The following is an 18855-nucleotide window of genomic DNA, read 5'->3' on the forward strand; positions in this document are numbered from 1 at the left end:
ATGCAATGATGTGCAAAGAATGCCATAATTCAACATGATATATGCATGACGATTTTTTTTAGTTTTTATATTAATTTCGAAATTAAAATTTCATATGCAATTCAAATAATGATAAAACTAACCTAAATGAATGCATTTTTTTTTTTTTTTTATAATTTCCTAAATTTGGAATAAAATCCCTATTCTAGATAGGCAAGATAACAATGAATATTTCAAAACAAACTGAATCCTAATTCAAATATTTTTTAGATTTTTAGAGGTTTTCAAAAAAACAAGCAATTATCAAATAAACATTAAATCTAAACAATCAAGATATTCAATCAACTAAATGATTAAAATAATCTGTTGTCTCACAGGTTAAATTAACGATTATCTTAACTCTAATTATCACGACAAAAAGATTAAAATAACTAAAAAATTTATCCGAATTCTTACGAATTAAATTAATAGTTATATTGATTCAACACTTAAAATACTATCGACAAGCCCTAAAAATTAATATAATTAAAAAAATGACCCGACATCTTACGGGTTAAATTAATAATTACAATAATTCTAAGGAAGACCCCGGGGATAATGCCTACAAAATTCATGAAATGAAGATCACCTCAAATTTACACAATAATAACTAAACTTAAAAGAAATAGAAAAAAGAAAATAAAACTACCTAATTTCCTTTCCTTTTCTTTTTTTGTTTTTCTTTTCCTGCCTTCTTGCAGGCCTTGTACTCGTGGCAGGTCACAAGGGAGGCTGGTCACTGCCGGTCGGAGGTCCGACGAGGGCAAACCGGCGGCGGAAAAGCTCCGGCAACAAGCGGAACGGCGGAGGCCGGCGTGGGGGACTCGCGGGTCACTGCCAATTGCGAACAGCAGGTGCTGTGCAGGGGGTTCGGATCCGAGCGGCTTCGGGGAACTCCGGTGACCTGCAGGCAAAAACGGGTCGGAGGCCGTGGGTCGTCAATGGGGCTGAGCAGAAGCGGATCGTGGCGCGGGCTCCTGCGGCGACGGGGCCGGAATCGCGGGTCAGCCGGCGGTAGGGATGGCTCGGACTTTTGGAGGCTGGACGACGGCGGCGCACGGGTCTTCGGCTCCGAGCAGCAGGCGGCGTTGGGCGGATCGATTACCGGCGGAAAGCGGAGGAGGGCGTCGGGCTTTGCGAACAGCGAGGAACGGTGGTGAAGGAGTAATCGCGCGGTGAGGCGGATCGGCAATAGTGCAGGCGCGGCGAAAGGGAGGCGCGGCTGGGCGGATCCGGCGCGACGGCAGCACTGGTGTGGCGGCGACGCGAAGGCTCTGCAGGTGGAGCTTCGGGTTGGAGTCGGGTGAGAGCAGAGGGCACAGAGCGGCTTCACGGGAGCAACGCCTCTCGATTGCGGATTGCAGGTCGCCGAGTGGAGCGGTGAGGGTGGCGACGGACGCGGAAACGTCAGGCGAGCGGCGCGGCGGAGAGGCAGGCGCGGGTGAGTGGGGCTCCGGCACGGTGGCGAGCTGCTGGGCGGTGGTTCGGTGGGCGGCCTGCCAACGGGGAGGAAGCGTTGAAGAAGATGATGAATAGTGCTAGGATTTCTCTTTTTTTTTTTTTTTTTCTCTCTCCTGTTGCACGTCTATTCCTCTCTGCCCCTCTCTCACGTCACTCTCCCTCTGCCCGTGAACTTTCTGCAGGAGACTTTTTCTTTTCTCAACCGGAAGAGAATTCCTTTCTCTCCTCCTTTCTCCTCTTTTCACTTGACTGTTTGTTTTTCTCCCTTGATCGACTCAAAAGAAAACCCTAGAAAAGCCTCCCTCTGCTTTACCGTACACGGTCCTTTTATAAGCAAGAAAAAAATGTGATCGATATTTCGAAGATTTCTATAATCTCTTAATCACAAAAATCTTTTTATTCTCTTTATTTCCTAAATATTTTTTATTAATTTTTTAAAGATAAGTTCACAATCCGATTTCTCAAATTCCAAAAGATTTTTATTTCAAATCTCAATTTCAGAAAACGGGCTTGGGCTAATTTGTATTCTTCATTGGCTTAGTCCGACCTATTTAAAATTCAAAACCACCAATTCGACCCATTTGCCACCGGTCTAATAAATAAAATGCCAATTAAAATAAAATGCACCTAAAAAATCTATATGCTATATAATTAATATTTTTTTTTATAAAATTAAACCCTAATTTTTAATGACTAAACGGGCCGTTAAAATTTAGGTGTCAATAGTTGTTATGATGCCAAGATATATATAGCATAAACCTTCAAATGCAGTAATACAATTCAGTCAAGGCTAAGAAACACCACTAGGGACTTCACTATACTAGAAAGACTGCACTATACACTTTAGATGTTTGCGGCAAGATGGCTCGTGATTTTTGTGGTTGTTTTAGTGGTTAGATAGCATGATGATCCCTCAAGACTCAACGTGTTACATGTCTTCAAGATAGGGATTTGGATCCTCTCAATATGGAGGGTAAATTGCTATTTTCGATTTACCCCAAAGAGAGGCTGCTAGATCATGTGATACAATCTACAATAAATTTCAATTAAATTTGAGAAGTAGTGAATTTTCAAGGTAAAATGAGGATAAATCGATCATCACAATGTTTGGAAATTTGGCATATTTAGGAAAGGCAAACTTTGTTACTTGTAGGATTAACCATTTAAACCCTCTAACTTTGCACAAATTGTTGGGAAACCTCTTATGATATTTTGAAGTTGATGAAACCATCTATTTAGTTGTTACTAAGTGAACTTGATATCGGAATGCTGTATGATTAATAATGGTATAAAATATACAGAGTGATAAGACATCTACAAACCGGATGAACTTTGATAGAGGGTGAACAAGTTCACTAGAACGAAGTGTTGATGAGGACTTGGAGAGATTATGATAAGGAACAGCTAGGTGAAGTTTTGATCCTGAATGTACTTAGGAGGACCAATAGATAGCAAATCGCAAATCAGTTTCGTAATGGACAGCTAGGATAAACTTAGCTAGATAGGAAGACCTAAACATCTTTTGATTTGATTTTGGAAATCATACAAAAGATTTGAGGCTAAGGTCAAGGTCTGGAATTCATGACAAAAAGCTCTCTCCCTCCGCATCTGTCTTTTTGTCGTTTCCTGCAAAAAGCTCTCTCCCTCCGCATTGGACAAAACACATACTCTCTCTCTTCCAGCGACAATCGCCCATCGATCCGGAGCTCCGATCGCCGTCTCGTCGGGCCAAGGGTTCCCGCCGGCCGGATCGCAGCGGCCCGATGGGCTCGGACGGAGGAGATCCCAGCGGCGCCCGGGTGCCCGCCGGGGAGGGGGAGGGTGGTGCGGCCGGGGCGGTGGTCGCGATCAACGTCCGGTATGGTGGTGATTGTGAGGCGCGTTTGGCTGTCTGGGTAGCTCTTTGGAAGGTTGGTTGCGGTTGGGTTCTGATGGTTACGCCATGCCCGGTTACTGAATGTGGTTCTGCGTGTTAATGATGCGCGATGTTCTCATTATAAATGTATTAGCGAAGAAGATGAGGGTCGGTGAAGAAGAAGATTTGGACCTTCAATGGCGAAAGAAGATGAGCGCCGGTGAAGAAGGGCGAGCGAAAAGCGAAGGGAGAGCGAACAGCGTACCTCAAAAAAAAAAAAAGTGAAAGAACCTGGAATCGTGTAAGAAGAGCCAGACCTTCGATGATGAAGAAGATTTGGATCTTCAATGGCAAAGAAGATGTGCGTCGATGAAGAAGAGCCGAAGAAGAAAGGTAGCGAAAGAACGAAGGGAGAGAGGTCAGACGGAAAAAGATGAAAGGGGAAAGTGTTTTGACCTCATGAGGCGGCGGAGGAATTCGTTTTCCTTGACCAAAAAGTATTTTTCGTTGGCTAAATACTTTTTATTAAAATACACAAACATGAGAAACAGAGCCCATTCAAAAGAGCATGCTACAATGACATATAGAATTCAGTCTAATACAAAGCTGCCCATGACGTGGAATCATCTAGAGAGAACACAGGAAAAACACTGATATGTCAAATACAGAGACGTGCAATCATAATCATGGGAACAATCTGGAAGTGGGTGGACTCCACTTTTTCACTGCTCAGCACCAATAGAGGCAGCACTCGACGATGTAGGAGCAGCAACAATAGACCTCGAGGCTGAAACCAGCCAACGACAACTATCGCCAATTAAATTTCTCTAAACCAAATGAACATGAAAATCTTCCTGGCAGAGAGAGAGAGAGAGAGAGAGAGAGTGTACCATTTGTCAAGAAAACTCAGCTCTCTTCTGGGAGGAGGAGCAGCATAGGACTGGGGAGGCGCTTGTAGGGGAGGCGCTTGTAGGGGAGGCCCTTGGTAATACCCTGGAGGAGGAGGAGCAGCATAGGACTGGGGAGGCGCTTGTACGGGAGGCCCCTGGTAATACCCTGGAGGAGGAGCAGCATAGGACTGGGGAGGCGCTTGTACGGGAGGCCCTTGGTAATACCCTGCATAACCAACTACCCACCGCCATGCAAGATCAGCCATGAACACGGTTGAGAGAGGGAGAGAGACAGAGAGTACCTTGGCCTTGAGCAGGGTAAGGATAAGGGTTCTCATTAGGGGGTCCTTCCATTTCTGGCGACCTTGCAGGAGGAGACCCCAGAAAACTTTGCAGAGACTACTTCTGTGAGCTCTCCTTGCGTTTTTTTTTTGGTCAGACTGTGAGCTCTCCTTAGTTGAACTTCCCAAACTGAGATATGATTGCTAGGGGTGAGCGTGGTTCCGGGTAGAACCGGGAACCGGAACCGAACCGGAGGAGGTTCCGGTTTGGTTCCCGGTTCTAAGGGGACCGGTTTCGGTTCCCGGTTCTCTTTTTCCGGAAATCGGAATATGAGGAACCGGAACCGGCAAAGTTAAAAAATAAAAAACCCTAATCCCTTCCACACGATTTTCTCCCCTTCAATTTTCCCCTCTTTCCCTTTATTTTTCTCTCTCTACTTTTTCCTCCTCACGTCACTTCCTACCCCCACTTTTTCTTTTCTTCTCTCTCTCTTCTCTTTCCCCCTCTCTCAGCCAAACCCCCCCCCTCTTCTTCTTCTTCTTCTTCTTCCTTCCTCTCGCCGGTTGCTACTTCACCCACCACCACACCGCCGCCCCACGCCCTACTCACCACCACCTCTTGGCCACCGAACCCCCACCACCCACTGCTCATTTGACAAGCCGTCTCACCGTTGAGCCTGACGAGTTGTCTTGTCGTCTGCGCCGCCGTGAGGCACCACCGCCATCCCCAAGCCACCATCACCACCTCTTGCTGCCGCTTGCTCGGCCGTCCGGGCCATCATTGCTCCGAACCGTCACCACCTCCGCCCAACCGAGCTCTTCCCCCCTTGGCCGTGGGTTGAGCCACGACTGCCGCCGTCTTCGGTGCGCCATTCATGCTGTTGTTGGTGCCGTGAGACTCGTGCCTTCGTCGCCTTCGCACCACCGTCGCCGCGTGCTCGCCGTCGCCAGATCAAGAAGAAGCTGGTGAAGAAGATGAGGCAGAATAGGCCCATCCCTCACTGGATTCGCATACGAACCGACAACACCATCAGGTTCATATCCAATTCCTTCACGTTTTGTCCAAAAAAAGCTGTCTTTTTATTTTATTTTATTTTTTGTGGCCTAATTTTTGTCGTCGAAATCTTTCAGGTACAACGCGAAGCGCAGGCACTGGCGCCGCACCAAGCTAGGGTTCTGAGTTGTTTTCATGGGAGGAGGTGCTTTTGCTTTGGGTTAGAGCTTTTTAGTTGTTGTGAAAGAGACCTCTCGATGTTTTTCTAATTATTGCTTTTAAGCGAATTGAAGACTTTTAAGGAAGCAAATAGCTGCTTAGATACAATGTTGCTTTGTTACTCTCGAGCACAAGCATTTTTTATATCCGATGATCTGCGAATTATGGTAGTTTCTGTTGCTTCATGTGGTTTTGATAGTATCAGGGATGGGATTTTAGTGAATTTTAATGTTGCTTCAACTTTATGTCTTGTTAAGCTTATCGTTGTTACAACACATCGTGTTCAATGTTCAGTACCTTTGATCGGTTCTGCTAATGATTGGCCCGATCTTCTTATTTAGATGAGACTTATAGGCTTGTGTTGGACTTGCTTTTCCTGTTCAAGTGCTTGTTGAGGTCACGGTGGTGCTTGTTCTCATAGTGTGGTAGTGATTATTAGTGGTCGTCCTTCCAGACATTGGGGAGCTTTTAGTTGTGTCAATTCTGAGGAATTTCAACTTATGTGGTATGTATGCGGTAGTGATGTAAGTGCCCAATTTCGCCTACCAGCTCGTTTCCTATATGCAATGTCTAAATGAGTCACATCAGTTTATTGGGCATCTTCAATAGCTTCAAGTCGGTTTAGCATGTGAAGTGTGTTCTAGCATCAGGTTGCAGGATTCATGGTTATGTCGTTATTATTGCTGCATTCATTTCCATTTTTTTAACTAAAAATGAAAAAAATAAAAAATAAAGAATCTGTTAGAACCTAGAACCGACCCTGGAACCTGTGATAGGATAGGTTCCAGGTTCTTGGTTCTGACGGTTAGGTTTTTGAAACCTGTACCCGAGGGTAGGTTCTAGGTTCCAAGCAGAACCTGTGAGGAACCGGGAACTGCTCACCCCTAATGATCGCCACAAAGAGAGTCTCTCTATTGGCCCTGGATTGTCTTTGTTGACACCTCAATTTGATTAGGTTATTAATTACCGACATCGGCCTACCCTCCTCGGCCGTAGGTCGTCTTTGAGCACGTTGTCGTCGTTGTGCATGAACTACAGAGGTGGAGAAGGAAGGAGCGAGGAAGTAATTGTCATAAACTTTTTTTTTTTTAAAAAGAAACTTTTGTAAAAGAAATTACTTTCAGTTAATGTTTTTATTCTCAAGTATGTTACAAAGTTCTTTTCAGCAAGAATTTTCATTTGCTTCAAAAGGGATAGAAGTCTTTTTCAAAATTTGTTGCAATTCATACTTTCTTCCAAATTTAAATGACCATGGTATTAAATCATAGACTAATCAAGATGTTGCTCCGTCTTGAGAAGGAGTTGGATAGGAATGAGATGTAGTGCATCGAGCTCCTGGGGGATGGCTTGATTTTAAGAGGTTTGCGACAATCTTTTATATATATAGATATAGCATTGTAGCATTGGAAAAGTAAGTAAATTGCAACATGGCACATGAAATGAAATACGGTAGACGTAGGCCCCACCCCAAAAAAGAAAAAACAAAGACTTAGAAATTTTAAGACATGGACACCGATTGATTTGAGTTGCCTAACATTTCGATCCCACATAAAACTCAACTCATGATGTCAACACATGATGGCTAAATTGCAGCACGGCACACAAGACCTAGCCCTCCCATGACTTAAAAATTAATAATAAAGTATGGAATATTGCGTGTGAATTGACGCATCACTTTGTTGCACAAGTTCATGAGTTTAGAATATAATAAAGTCAAGGCGAGTGGTTTGCGAGCTCTAAATTAACCAAAAAAACTGAAAAAAAGGGGGGTAAAAACTGATCCGGCTTTATTTAAAGTTCAAGCAGGGTACAAAACGTATAACTTTGGCTTTTCCACCGAAATTGCAAATAGCTCTTCAAATCTCTAAAAAACTTCGAAAGTATTATAGGTAACTTCATTGGTCAGTCGTTATATATTGTAAAAGTCCCGAGTGTTTTATGTTTGAGAGTCAAAATGCATATACCGAAAAAATAATATTAGCAATAAGATAAAAATTAAAACTTAATTCATACATACTAGATGATTTGCGCCATTAAATTACAAAATCTATATCCGATCGGATGATTCTCATGCTTTGGTGTTATGTGCACATGAATTTCGCCATCATAGTAGTTTACACTTCTTAAGCTGCACTTGCATAATTCTACTACTAATGAGATCAAATTATATTAATTGTTATGTCTACCATTATCTCTTGATCGGCATGACTTTGGCTGGTGCGTAACGATTTTATGCAATTTCCATTTCCTCTTGCTGCCACTTTCAAATCAAAATTAATTGAGATGAAAGCGTGGCGTCCTAGAAAAGATCATCCAAGGCACGGCCTTTCCTGTCTTTTTGACTTTTTTTATTAGCGGTCGAAGTAATCCTTCTGTGCTTATCTGCCTTTTCTTTTTTCCTCCGAACAGTCTCGTGTCTTGAACTGAACTGGGGGAATGTTTATATGAGTCAGTGATCGCTAATTTCCTTTTTTTATAAATATTCAGGAGAAGGTTCATCGAAATCGAGATCCTCCGATTGGGACACGGACAATAGAATATTGGACTTTGCCTCCTCGTTTGCGTTCCCTAGTTTAGCACCTTTTCTTTTCTTTAAATGCATTTACACTGGTACAGGAAACCAGTGGGATGATTAATAATTTAGATGACGACGTCTTTGAAAGAAAGTAAATACAATCTTTTTAGATAGCGACAAGAAAATAGACTTCATTCAATTTTTTCATAATAAAAGTGAAGAAAATGGACTTTTGGGGACAGCTCATCTTGTCCGTTGCTTGAGATTGTACCCCTGCGGACCGCACCGCCAGTTTTCAAGTCAACTTCCTTTATGTGTTTGGTGATTTAGCCTCAAGCCTTAAGCTTTTTTTTTTTCAAAGTAAGAAAAGGAACAGAACTCGATTATACATCATTACTTTCTTAATAAAACATTATCTAATCTCATCCCCTAACAATGAATGAAGCAAATCTATTGATGGCCTGTCTAATACATAATTATCACCTGCATTATTAGGTTGGATAATAGAATTTGCCAGTCAATTTGCACAAGCATTTCCTTCTCTAAAATTATGGAGAATCTTGATCTATTAAAAATACTTAAGCATACTTTAAATTTGAGATATGAATATGTCACCAAAATGAAGCAATGGAGTCAATTTTTGAAGCGGAGAAATGGCTGCTCACAAATCCATCTCCATGATAAGTTTGATGCGCAATTTTGCTTGTATGTTTTTGGAACATTTGCTTATTTGATTTGCATTGGAAAAGGAAAATAACCTCTTACATTACATGCTTGGAGAACACAAAAACTTTCAATCCTCTTAACAAGTCGCTCCCTCTTGCATCAAAGTCATTAGTGAAAGATTTTCCTTAAATGATAACTCTTTGCATGCCGTGATTAGCTTATTGGCACGAACTCACATTGGACATGTCTTATATCTTCTTTTTTGTAATTTAATGAGATAAATTCTTTAATTCTAAAATTTTTGCTCATTAATTTTATGATTTTGGGGTCCTCCATTTTTTTTTTCTTTTTGGAGAAAATGTGAATAAGATGATAACATGGTCCGCGCTTTTCTTGTGGTGTTAATAAAGTTGGGAAGCGTGGGGGCAACAATCATGTGGTGAACTAGACGGCGGTACTTTTCCATCAATTTCGATTGTGACTTTGTTTCGCCTGAGACCGTGTGGGTATTCGCTCTAAAGAAGAAAAAGTCGGACCGCCGAATCGATCTTACTAGTCCTCGCATCGAGGATATATCCAGATTTAGCTCGAATATTCGTTACACGAGAGTCCGAATTCGACCTTCTTTCTTGCTTATTTTGCGTTCTTTGATATGCATGACTTATATCCGATGCAAATTTGTTATGTACACATGTAAGTGGTGTAAAATAAAAAAAGAAATTTGATATATGCTATGTTTGTTTTGCGGAAAATAAATGATTTGGAAAATATTTTCCTAAAAACAATCGCTTATATTGTTTGAAATGATTAGTTAATGGAAATTATTTTTATTACCGACAGCAATTTGTCTAAACATTTTCGCAAATGATGAAAATATTTTTTGTTCATTCGTATTTGTAAAAGAAACAAATGACTATTCGTTACATGAGAGTCCGAATTCGACCTTCTTTCTTGCTTATTTTGTGCTCTTTGATATGCACGACCTATATCCGATGCAAATTTGTTACGTACACATGTAAGTGGTGTAAAAAAAAGAAATCTCATATATGCTATGTTTGTTTCACGGAAAATAAATGATTCGAAAAATATTCTCCTAAAAATAATCGTTTATATTGTTTGAAATAATTAGTTAATGGAAATTATTTTTATTACCGACAGCAATTTGTCTAAACATTTTCCCAAATGATGAAAATATTTTTCGTTCATTCGTATTTGTAAAAGAAACAAACGACTATTTTTAGGAAAAATATTTTCCAAGTCATTTATTTTCTCCGAAACAAATGGAGCCTATATGTTTATAGATAAAAAGAAGTGATTACTACTACTTAAGCGAGCATAATTCAATGGCTTAAGCTTTTGGGTATGGGAAATCCAACTAAGTTGTCCACTGGCTCGGATTATTAGCTTTCTCTTGGATCTCCCCGTCATGAAGGTATTCAACTTTTACGGGGCTTTCCCAACGCTTTTATATGTCGAGAGATGAGTTCAAACATAAAGGTATGACTCCACAATGAGGAATTTAATGTGTGGTTTGGACCAGTGATTTGCTCTGATAAATAATCTCATCTTGTAACAAGGAAAATTATCTACTGCTTCAAAGTTCTAAGTATAGGATGATTGCATAAAATCTCATGAATTCAACATTGATTCATAACAACAACCGGACTTTCAAAAGTTACAGATTACCCCCCCAACTTTGATTTTTATTGTAGCCGCTAGTTTTGATACTTGCATGGTTGGTACTTATCTGAAAATGGATTTGCTAATTTTTCTTTATCGAAGTAAGCTCTATTATGTGGTTAATGACATAAGAAAATGGCATAAGGATTTGTCCAAAGTAGGATTTTTGTTTTTCAATTTGCGAACAACCAAGTAAGAAGAAAAGGTGGAAGATGATGCAAGGTGCTGGTGAAGATGAGGAGGGTAATGAAAGTTGTTGCTTTAGTCGAGGCTGGATATGGGCTCGACGATCTCTTGGATCGATCATCCCTGCTTTTGCCCCCATCGATTCTCGACTCCGCGGCCATGAAGAGCTCCATCTCCATATCAAGAGGATCACTCTGCTAGTCCATCTCCAGATCTCCAGCCATGGCGACAGTGGTTCCACTAGAGCTTCCTTGCAAACTCAGTTTCCTGGAGCGCAATCAATGGCAATGCAATTTGGAAGATAGTCAGAGAACTGAAAAACAAAACAAGGCGGAAAATAGAAGACAAACCAGACAGGAATCGAAGTCATATTTAGAATTTATTGAACTCTGGAGAAAATCTGAAACTGCGGTGAAGAAAAATCCCTCTTTTATTTGGCCAAGATTCTGACATTCAAGGACACGGGGGCGGGATGTGGGGACGGGAGAGCCCAATTTCTTCTTAGAAAAGGGGAGGTGACAGGGAATGATTTTCATCTTCATTATTTTTTAACATCTCCATTTTTTACCATTGAAACTGCGTCTTATCCACCATCTTCATCTGCCATGGAAACCTCGAACTCGGATTTATGGCTCGACTGAAACGAGAATAACGGATAATGTCTAAAATAGACTCATATTCACATCATAATTCACGTTAGATTTGTTTTTAATAGCTAAAAAATGCCATATTAACTTATACATTTTATTGTAAAAGCCTGTAATATATATATATGTCATTGAAGGTATTTAAATAATCTTGTTTTTTGGATTCGATACTTAAGTGAATCGACGAAATTTTTTGATACTTCTAACATCCTTATGCCTTGAGAAAATGAAGTGTGGTGCATGGGTAAGGATGTTAAGAAAATATAGTGGACGTTATTTGGGCCAAGAAAAGTGAGTTAATCCAAATTCAAAGTGAAAGAGTTTGTATTACACCTACGGGGGTGGGGGGGGGACTTAAGGAATCTTAGAAAATATAGTGGACATGGGGTCAAGAAAAGTGAGTTAATCCAAATTCCAAGTGAAAAAGTTTGTATTACGCCCCGGGGGAAGGGGGTGGGGGAACATAAGGAATCTTAGAAAATATAGTGGACGTGGGGGCAAGAAAAGTGAGTTAATCCAAATTCCAAGTCAAAAAGTTTGTATTACGCCCCTGGGGGGGGGGACATAAGGAATCTTAGAAAATATAGTTAGACGTGGGGCCAAGAAAAGTGAGTTAATCCAAATTCCAAGTGAAAAAGTTTGTATTACGCCCCGGGGGTGGGGGAACTTAAGGAATCTTAGAAAATATAGTGGACATTATTTGGGCCAAGAAAAGTGAGTTAATCCAAATTCCAAGTGAAAAAGTTTGTATTATGCCCCGGGGGGTGGGGGGAACTTAAGGAATCTTAGAAAATATAGTGGACGTTATCTAGGCCAAGAAAAGTGAGTTAATCCAAATTCCAAGTGAAAAAGTTAGGTGGTTGTTCACCAAAGTGAGTTGTTCGGAAGTATTTCGGGGGACTTAAGGAATCTTATAAGATTTTATGGTTTGTAATTGATGGGTGGACCATCGCATGATATTATATAAGCACTAAAATGTCTATTGGATGGCTAATTTTCATGCTTCAACGGTGGAAACGATGAACATATGAAATTGTTAAGCATTTGGGGTACATATAAAACATATATATATATATATATATATATATATATATATATATATATATACACACACAGTTACTTAATTAACTAAAGAGGAGCATCCAGGACTCATGCTGAGAGTTTCATACGCATGCCAAGGTCAAGGCCTTTGTATTGTGGAATGGTTCTATTTGGAGTGGCTGGAACTTATGTCTGAAGTACCCCAACGAAAATTGGTACACAAAATTCAATATTATCTTGATTTGGTTGCATTATAATATCAAGTTATTGAAAAAAAAACAGAGGTTATATTTGAACTTCGATAGATTAGATAAAAAATAAACAAGGGGCACTTTAGGGACTTTCTTAATCAGTCCACCAACCTTAATTTTGGAGGTTCCAGTGTATACACTTTGAAAATCAGTGTAAAATAGTCATTTTACCTAATGTCTCATATGGAATTAAGTGACACGACATCATCTTATGGGATTATCTCGTATTGACAATAACCCCAATAGAAAAAAGGATCAACAAACTAGTTTCACTATGATTCAAATTACAAGATGCAAACAATGACTCCACATGAATTTGAATAGTCAAAATTGAGGTGCTCATGTCACTTGTAGATGAATGAGCCCCTCAATAATTGCCTCTTCTAACTATCTAAAAATAAAAATATTATTATGAGTTTTACAATAAGTATGAAAAACCCATTGCTTATCGATTAAGTGACATATGTACACAAACATAATTACATAATTGAATCCATTCACATGTCGACTGTCCTATAATGGGAATGTAATATATATTGATAGCGGACCTAACAAAAATATAAAAAATGAAAAGTAAATGTGTAAACCGTCGGTCCATCTCTCGTTAGTAGCCCCATCTACATTGCACTCTAGTTTAGCCCCTGCTGTGTTGTGTGGCCCAGCCTAAACGAAAAAGATTACCCATGAAAGAGACCCAAAGTCGGGCCTTGACCTTAAGGCCAGATTTTGGGCCTTGTGTTGGGCCATGCGGCCTGAAGCAAATTCCTCGAGAGCGTGGGGGAGATTGTATTTTCTCCACTAAATGCCGAATACACAAATTGACTAGAGATTTGCAATGACAGGGCATAACCTTTTTACCTCGCAAAAAGATACGTTATACCTCTTCACCAATCACCACTAGGGCTTCACCCCTAATGGCAAAAAATCACACGGCCTCGTTTGTTAAGCCGTTTCATTGAAATGCACGCTGTCTTAGTACTTAATTTCCACAAGTAGCAAATCTGACTAGATAGACAGGGTCATGTTCCCTCTCTCCGCAAATTCACACATCGTGCTATCTAGTCTCGGCATTTATGAACTAAAGTGTATTTTATATGCGGCTCACACAATTGAAGTGGTGCAATTGATCAATCTTGTAAATAGCCTTATGAATTTTGTGAAAATCGCATGTGTGGATAGTCCTTGCAAAATTACAAGGCCCATTTGCTGAGCTGGTCCAGGTGAAACCCAGCATTAGGCCTAATATCTACATTTTTTTTTTTTTTTTTTATGGGGGGTGGTTGGAGTTGGGGCTATGCATGGGGAGACGCGTTTACTACTAATAATGCTAGGGATGGGAAATTTATCTGATGAAATGGGGTTACGAAGTGATGCAACGGATTTTGTTAAGTGCCTTACACCATGCTCTACCATGGTGAACCGACTTTTGGTTCGTTACTTATTTTCAATTTGGAAAAGTTTTACCTTTTATCCTTGTACTTACAAACTTTTTTTAATCTAGCCATTCTATTTTCACAAAATTTTTAATCAAGTCTCTCTACCACGAAAAATTCGATTGACATAGCTCTCATTGGAGTTTCTCCCTCTCCTTACTTTTAAACGTCTTAATTTTTTTTTCTATGAGCTATCTTCAATTGGTTATTTTGTATATATTCAATTTACGGAGGACGCATAAATTCATAAATTCTATTTTAATTCCAAAGTATTTCACTAAAGTTTGATTTTTTTATTATAACTTTACGAGCAACCTCATCAATAAATGTGAAAATTGAAAAAAAAGAATTCCCTTCGAATTAATTTTTTTTCCATACATCAATGATCATTTTTCTTATGCATGCGATACTCGTGTTCTTTGTTCAATATACCGTATGAAAAAAATACAATTTTATCTTTCATATAATTTAAGTTTATGAACGACATTAAATGTTTTTTTATAACTTAAATACTAAATTGAACACGTATCAAAAGTTCACGAATCATATTAAATCAATTAAAAGTTCACGGACAATATTACACATTAGACCAAAGATTAAAAATCATATTTCATTAATGATATTACACAATGAATTGAAATTCATGAATGTTGTCGTCCCTTTATTTCTTATGAAGGTTTTGGCGGGTGGAAGTCTATTCACCCCCAGCAACCACCAACTGCTATATATATATATATATGCAATTGCTAAGCTCTTGACCTTTTTCAAAGGTTGCTTCGCGTTCTGAAACTGCAAATTCAAAGACATTCTTGCAGAAATTGCGTGAAAAGATCGTGTCAGATCCAATTCATGCTTCTAACATCGCTACTTAGGTTCTTGGGTAATCCTCAGCAACCCCGAACACGTGCACAGGACGAGTAAAGGAGGGTTCTTGGCATCTGCCCTGTTTGATCTGTAGTCTTTCTTGATCAGCCCTGCTTGGCGTTAGATGAACCAACTCTCATGGAACCTCCACAGCTTCCGCCACCTCCTGAAGCACTGCATAGCTGAGAGGGACTTCTTGACCGGCAAATCCCTCCACGCCCTGTACATCAAGTCCCTCGTCCCTCCCTCCACTTACCTCTCCAACCACTTCATCCTCCTCTACTCCAAATGCCGCCGCCTTCTGGCCGCTCGCCGCGCCTTCGACCTGACCCCGAACCCCAACGTGTTCTCCTTCAATGCCATCGTCGCCGCCTACGCCAAGGAGTCCCAGATGATGGTCGCCCGCCAGCTGTTCGATCGAATTCCCGCGCCGGACCTCGTTTCCTACAACACCATGCTTTCCGCTTTTGCCGACCGAGGCGAGATGGGACCGGCGTTCTCCTTGTTTGCGGGGATGCGGGAGATGGGGCTCGGCATGGATGGCTTCACATTGTCCGCCGTGGTCACAGCTTGCGGCGATGATGTTTCTTTGATGAGGCAGTTGCATTCTTTTGCGGTTTCCAGTGGTCTTGATTCTTATGTTTCTCCGAGCAATGCGCTTCTAACGTATTACAGTAAGAATGGTTATTTGGATGAAGCGAAGAGGATGTTCGATGAGATGGGGGAGGCTAGAGATGAGGTTTCTTGGAATTCGATGATAGTTGCTTATGGACAGCACCGGGAAGGGCTGCGAGCACTGGAGCTGTTCCAAGAGATGATTAGGAAGGGCATGTATGTAGATATGTATACTTTGGCAAGTGTTCTCACTGCATTTACCTGTGTAAGCGATTTGGTAGGCGGGCTTCAGTTTCATGCTAAGCTCGTAAAAACAGGGTTCCACCAGAATTCACATGTTGGGAGTGGCTTGATTGACTTGTATTCTAAGTGCAAGGGTGCCATGTCGGATTGCGAGAAAGTATTTCAAGAGATCAAGGAACCAGATTTGGTTTTGTGGAACACTATGATTTCAGGGTATTCACAAAACGAGGAACTCTCAGAGGAGGCTCTAGAATGTTTCCACAGTCTGCGAAGATTTGGGTACAGACCGGATGATTGTAGCTTTGTTTGTGCAATCAGCGCCTGCTCCAATCTCTCATCTCCTTCTCAGGGGAAACAAATGCATGGCTTGGTAATCAAATCAGAGATTCCCTCAAATTGGATCTCTGTTGATAATGCTTTAATTGCAATGTATTCAAAATGCGGGAATCTGGGGGATGCCAGGAGGTTATTTAATAGGATGCCGGAGCATAATACTGTCTCACTTAACTCAATGATTGCAGGTTATGCTCAGCATGGATTAGGAGAGGAATCTCTTGCTCTCTTTCAAGAGATGCTGGACAATGATATCCCTCCTACCAGTATAACTTTCATCTCTGTACTTTCTGCATGTGCACATACTGGGAAAGTTCATGAGGGCCAAACATATTTCAACATGATGAAGGAGAAGTTTGGGCTTGAGCCAGAGGCAGAACATTACTCGTGCATGATTGATCTACTAGGTCGGGCAGGCAAAATAAGTGAAGCTGAGAAGCTCATCGAGACAATGCCATTCAGTCCTGGCTCCGTTGGCTGGGCCTCATTGCTTGGGGCATGTAGGAAGCATGGAAACATGGAGATAGCTGTTAAAGCAGCCTATCAGTTTTTGCGGCATGAACCTGCAAATGCTGCTCCATATGTTGTACTCTCAAATATGTTCAGCAGTGCTGGCAGATTGGAAGATATGGTAGCAATAAGAAGGCTAATGCGAGACAGAGGTGTTAAAAAGAATCCAGGTTGCAGCTGGATCGAGCTAAATCGAAGAACCCATGTATTTGTTGCAGAAGATAGTTCACACCCAATGATTAAGGAGATTCGTGATTACTTGGATGAGATGCTATTGAAGATTAGGAAAATTGGTTATGTACCGGTTGTTAATCAGGTTTCGTTAAAGGAGGATGGAATGGAGGAAAAAGAGATGGAAATGAGATTAAGACATCACAGTGAGAAGCTAGCAGTTGCATTTGGGTTGATTTCGACCAAGGATGGGGAGTCAATACTTGTGGTGAAAAATCTTAGAATATGTGGGGATTGCCATAATGCAATCAAACATATCTCTAAGATTACAAAAAGGGAAATCACTGTTAGGGACACCCGCAGGTTTCATTGCTTCAAGGAAGGGCAATGCTCTTGTGAGGATTACTGGTGAATAAAGCATTTGACCAGGTCCTTTTGAGCTTTATTAATATGTAAATCAGAATCATAGATATTTTTCTTGAATTCAAGAGCAAATGTCATGCCCCATTTGGTTATAGTCTGCTTTCAAACTTGCTGATAAAGCATTGCTTTCTAACTTTTATGTTACGCATGGATCATGATTAGTTTATGTGCAAATTGATTAGAGTCTTCCAATGACATTATATCAAGGCGCAAAATTGATGATAGTGGCCTCAAAATATAGGCTGTTGCTTTGAAGAAACTTAACAGCATGTGAGCGAAAAATTATGAGCATTTAAATCAATTTACACTTGACCTGATTGTAATTCTTGACTGAGTTGATTCAAACTTTTTTTTCTCTTTCCCAGATATCCTTTCTTGTTGAAGATTAGGAAGGTTCACATTACCTATCAGCCTGAAAAGTTGTTTCCTCCCACTTCCTTTTATTGGTCTGTTTGAGTTGAATTTATCTAGCGTTCTGTGATACAATTGCTGCTCAAGAAGTCCAATCCGTAGGTTGGGTTCTGAATGAGTATAAGTGCAGTTGTGTGGTTGCAAAATCTAAGTAAATCTATTGAAACAGGTTTCACAATTTCCATTTCCCCACAGGAGATACTAATGGATGGTTTGTCAGATTGTAAGATACTGATCTTTTATTGATTTTTTTTTTTTTTGCATAATTTAATAGAAAATCCCTGGATTTTACCTAAGAATTATTTGATTCTTACCGTTGATTCATCAATCTTCAAGTGAGATTATATTTTACCATTCAGCTTTGCTGATTGGTCATGATACTGTTAATGAAGCTTCAATCATGCTAGTGCAAATGTGTGGGACCATTGCCAATTGTGCTAGAAGTTTAAGTTGTTAGATAAGGCGTGATTTAATATTTATTTGAATACTTTCGCACTCCCCCTTATTTGTAGATTGGGCTTTGGCCTAAAATTGAAGCATGAAAAAAAGAGGGGACCTTATACAAACTTGAACTCAGGACCTCCTTCTTCAATACCATGTGAAATTGTGTGAAACCATAGTCAATTGTTTTAAAAGCTCAAATTTTTAGATGAAGGCATGGTTTAATACTTAAATACTTCAACAATTCTTATTGTTAAATACTTCAACAATTCTTATTGCTAGGTCACGACCAAGGACTTTCTCCCAAATACGACAGCAACATGGTGTTGCAACTTGGGACGAAATTGCTTGCATAGGAAAACTTAGCCATCCGATCTTGGATCATTGGACTTATACTTAACAGTCTTCTGTTCAATAGAATGATCTAAATTTATCCAAAAGATGGCTAGGAGCTACAGTATCTTGACGGTTATAAGGCAGCAATCTGCCAAATGTTGTGGAGATCATTCTTTAATGGCCTCATTTCATGAAGGGAAAAAATGGAGGAATGGTGTGGCAGCATCAAGATCTATGGAATCATGGGGAAATTGAACTACTTCATGATCTTTGGCACGCTTTATGCTTTCCAGGGTATTGATGGAGAAGAGGATGTTGTGTTATGGTTTCACTATAGCCTGCAACGATGGGTTTATCACCGTCAAATCAGC

At 40.4% G+C, this 18855-nt stretch overlaps 2 protein-coding genes across 2 annotated transcripts; both read left to right on the plus strand.

The window, feature by feature from the left end:
* Nucleotides 1-4702: 4702 nt before the first annotated feature.
* On the plus strand, nucleotides 4703-5968 carry LOC104430189. Its single transcript, XM_039302379.1, has 3 exons — nucleotides 4703-4715; nucleotides 5218-5539; nucleotides 5637-5968. The coding sequence occupies exons 1-3, from the start codon at nucleotides 4703-4705 to the stop codon at nucleotides 5683-5685; spliced, it is 384 nt and encodes a 127-aa protein (XP_039158313.1). The 3' UTR covers nucleotides 5686-5968.
* An 8908-nt stretch (nucleotides 5969-14876) lies between these two features.
* On the plus strand, nucleotides 14877-17789 carry LOC104420317 (pentatricopeptide repeat-containing protein At3g49710-like). The gene has a single exon (XM_039302016.1). It carries the CDS (start codon nucleotides 15126-15128, stop codon nucleotides 17283-17285), a length of 2160 nt encoding a protein of 719 aa, XP_039157950.1. The 5' UTR covers nucleotides 14877-15125; the 3' UTR covers nucleotides 17286-17789.
* Nucleotides 17790-18855: the final 1066 nt, after the last annotated feature.

The sequence above is a fragment of the Eucalyptus grandis genome, chromosome 9 (genome assembly GCF_016545825.1).
Source record: "Eucalyptus grandis isolate ANBG69807.140 chromosome 9, ASM1654582v1, whole genome shotgun sequence".
NCBI classification, from domain to species: Eukaryota; Viridiplantae; Streptophyta; class Magnoliopsida; order Myrtales; family Myrtaceae; genus Eucalyptus; species Eucalyptus grandis.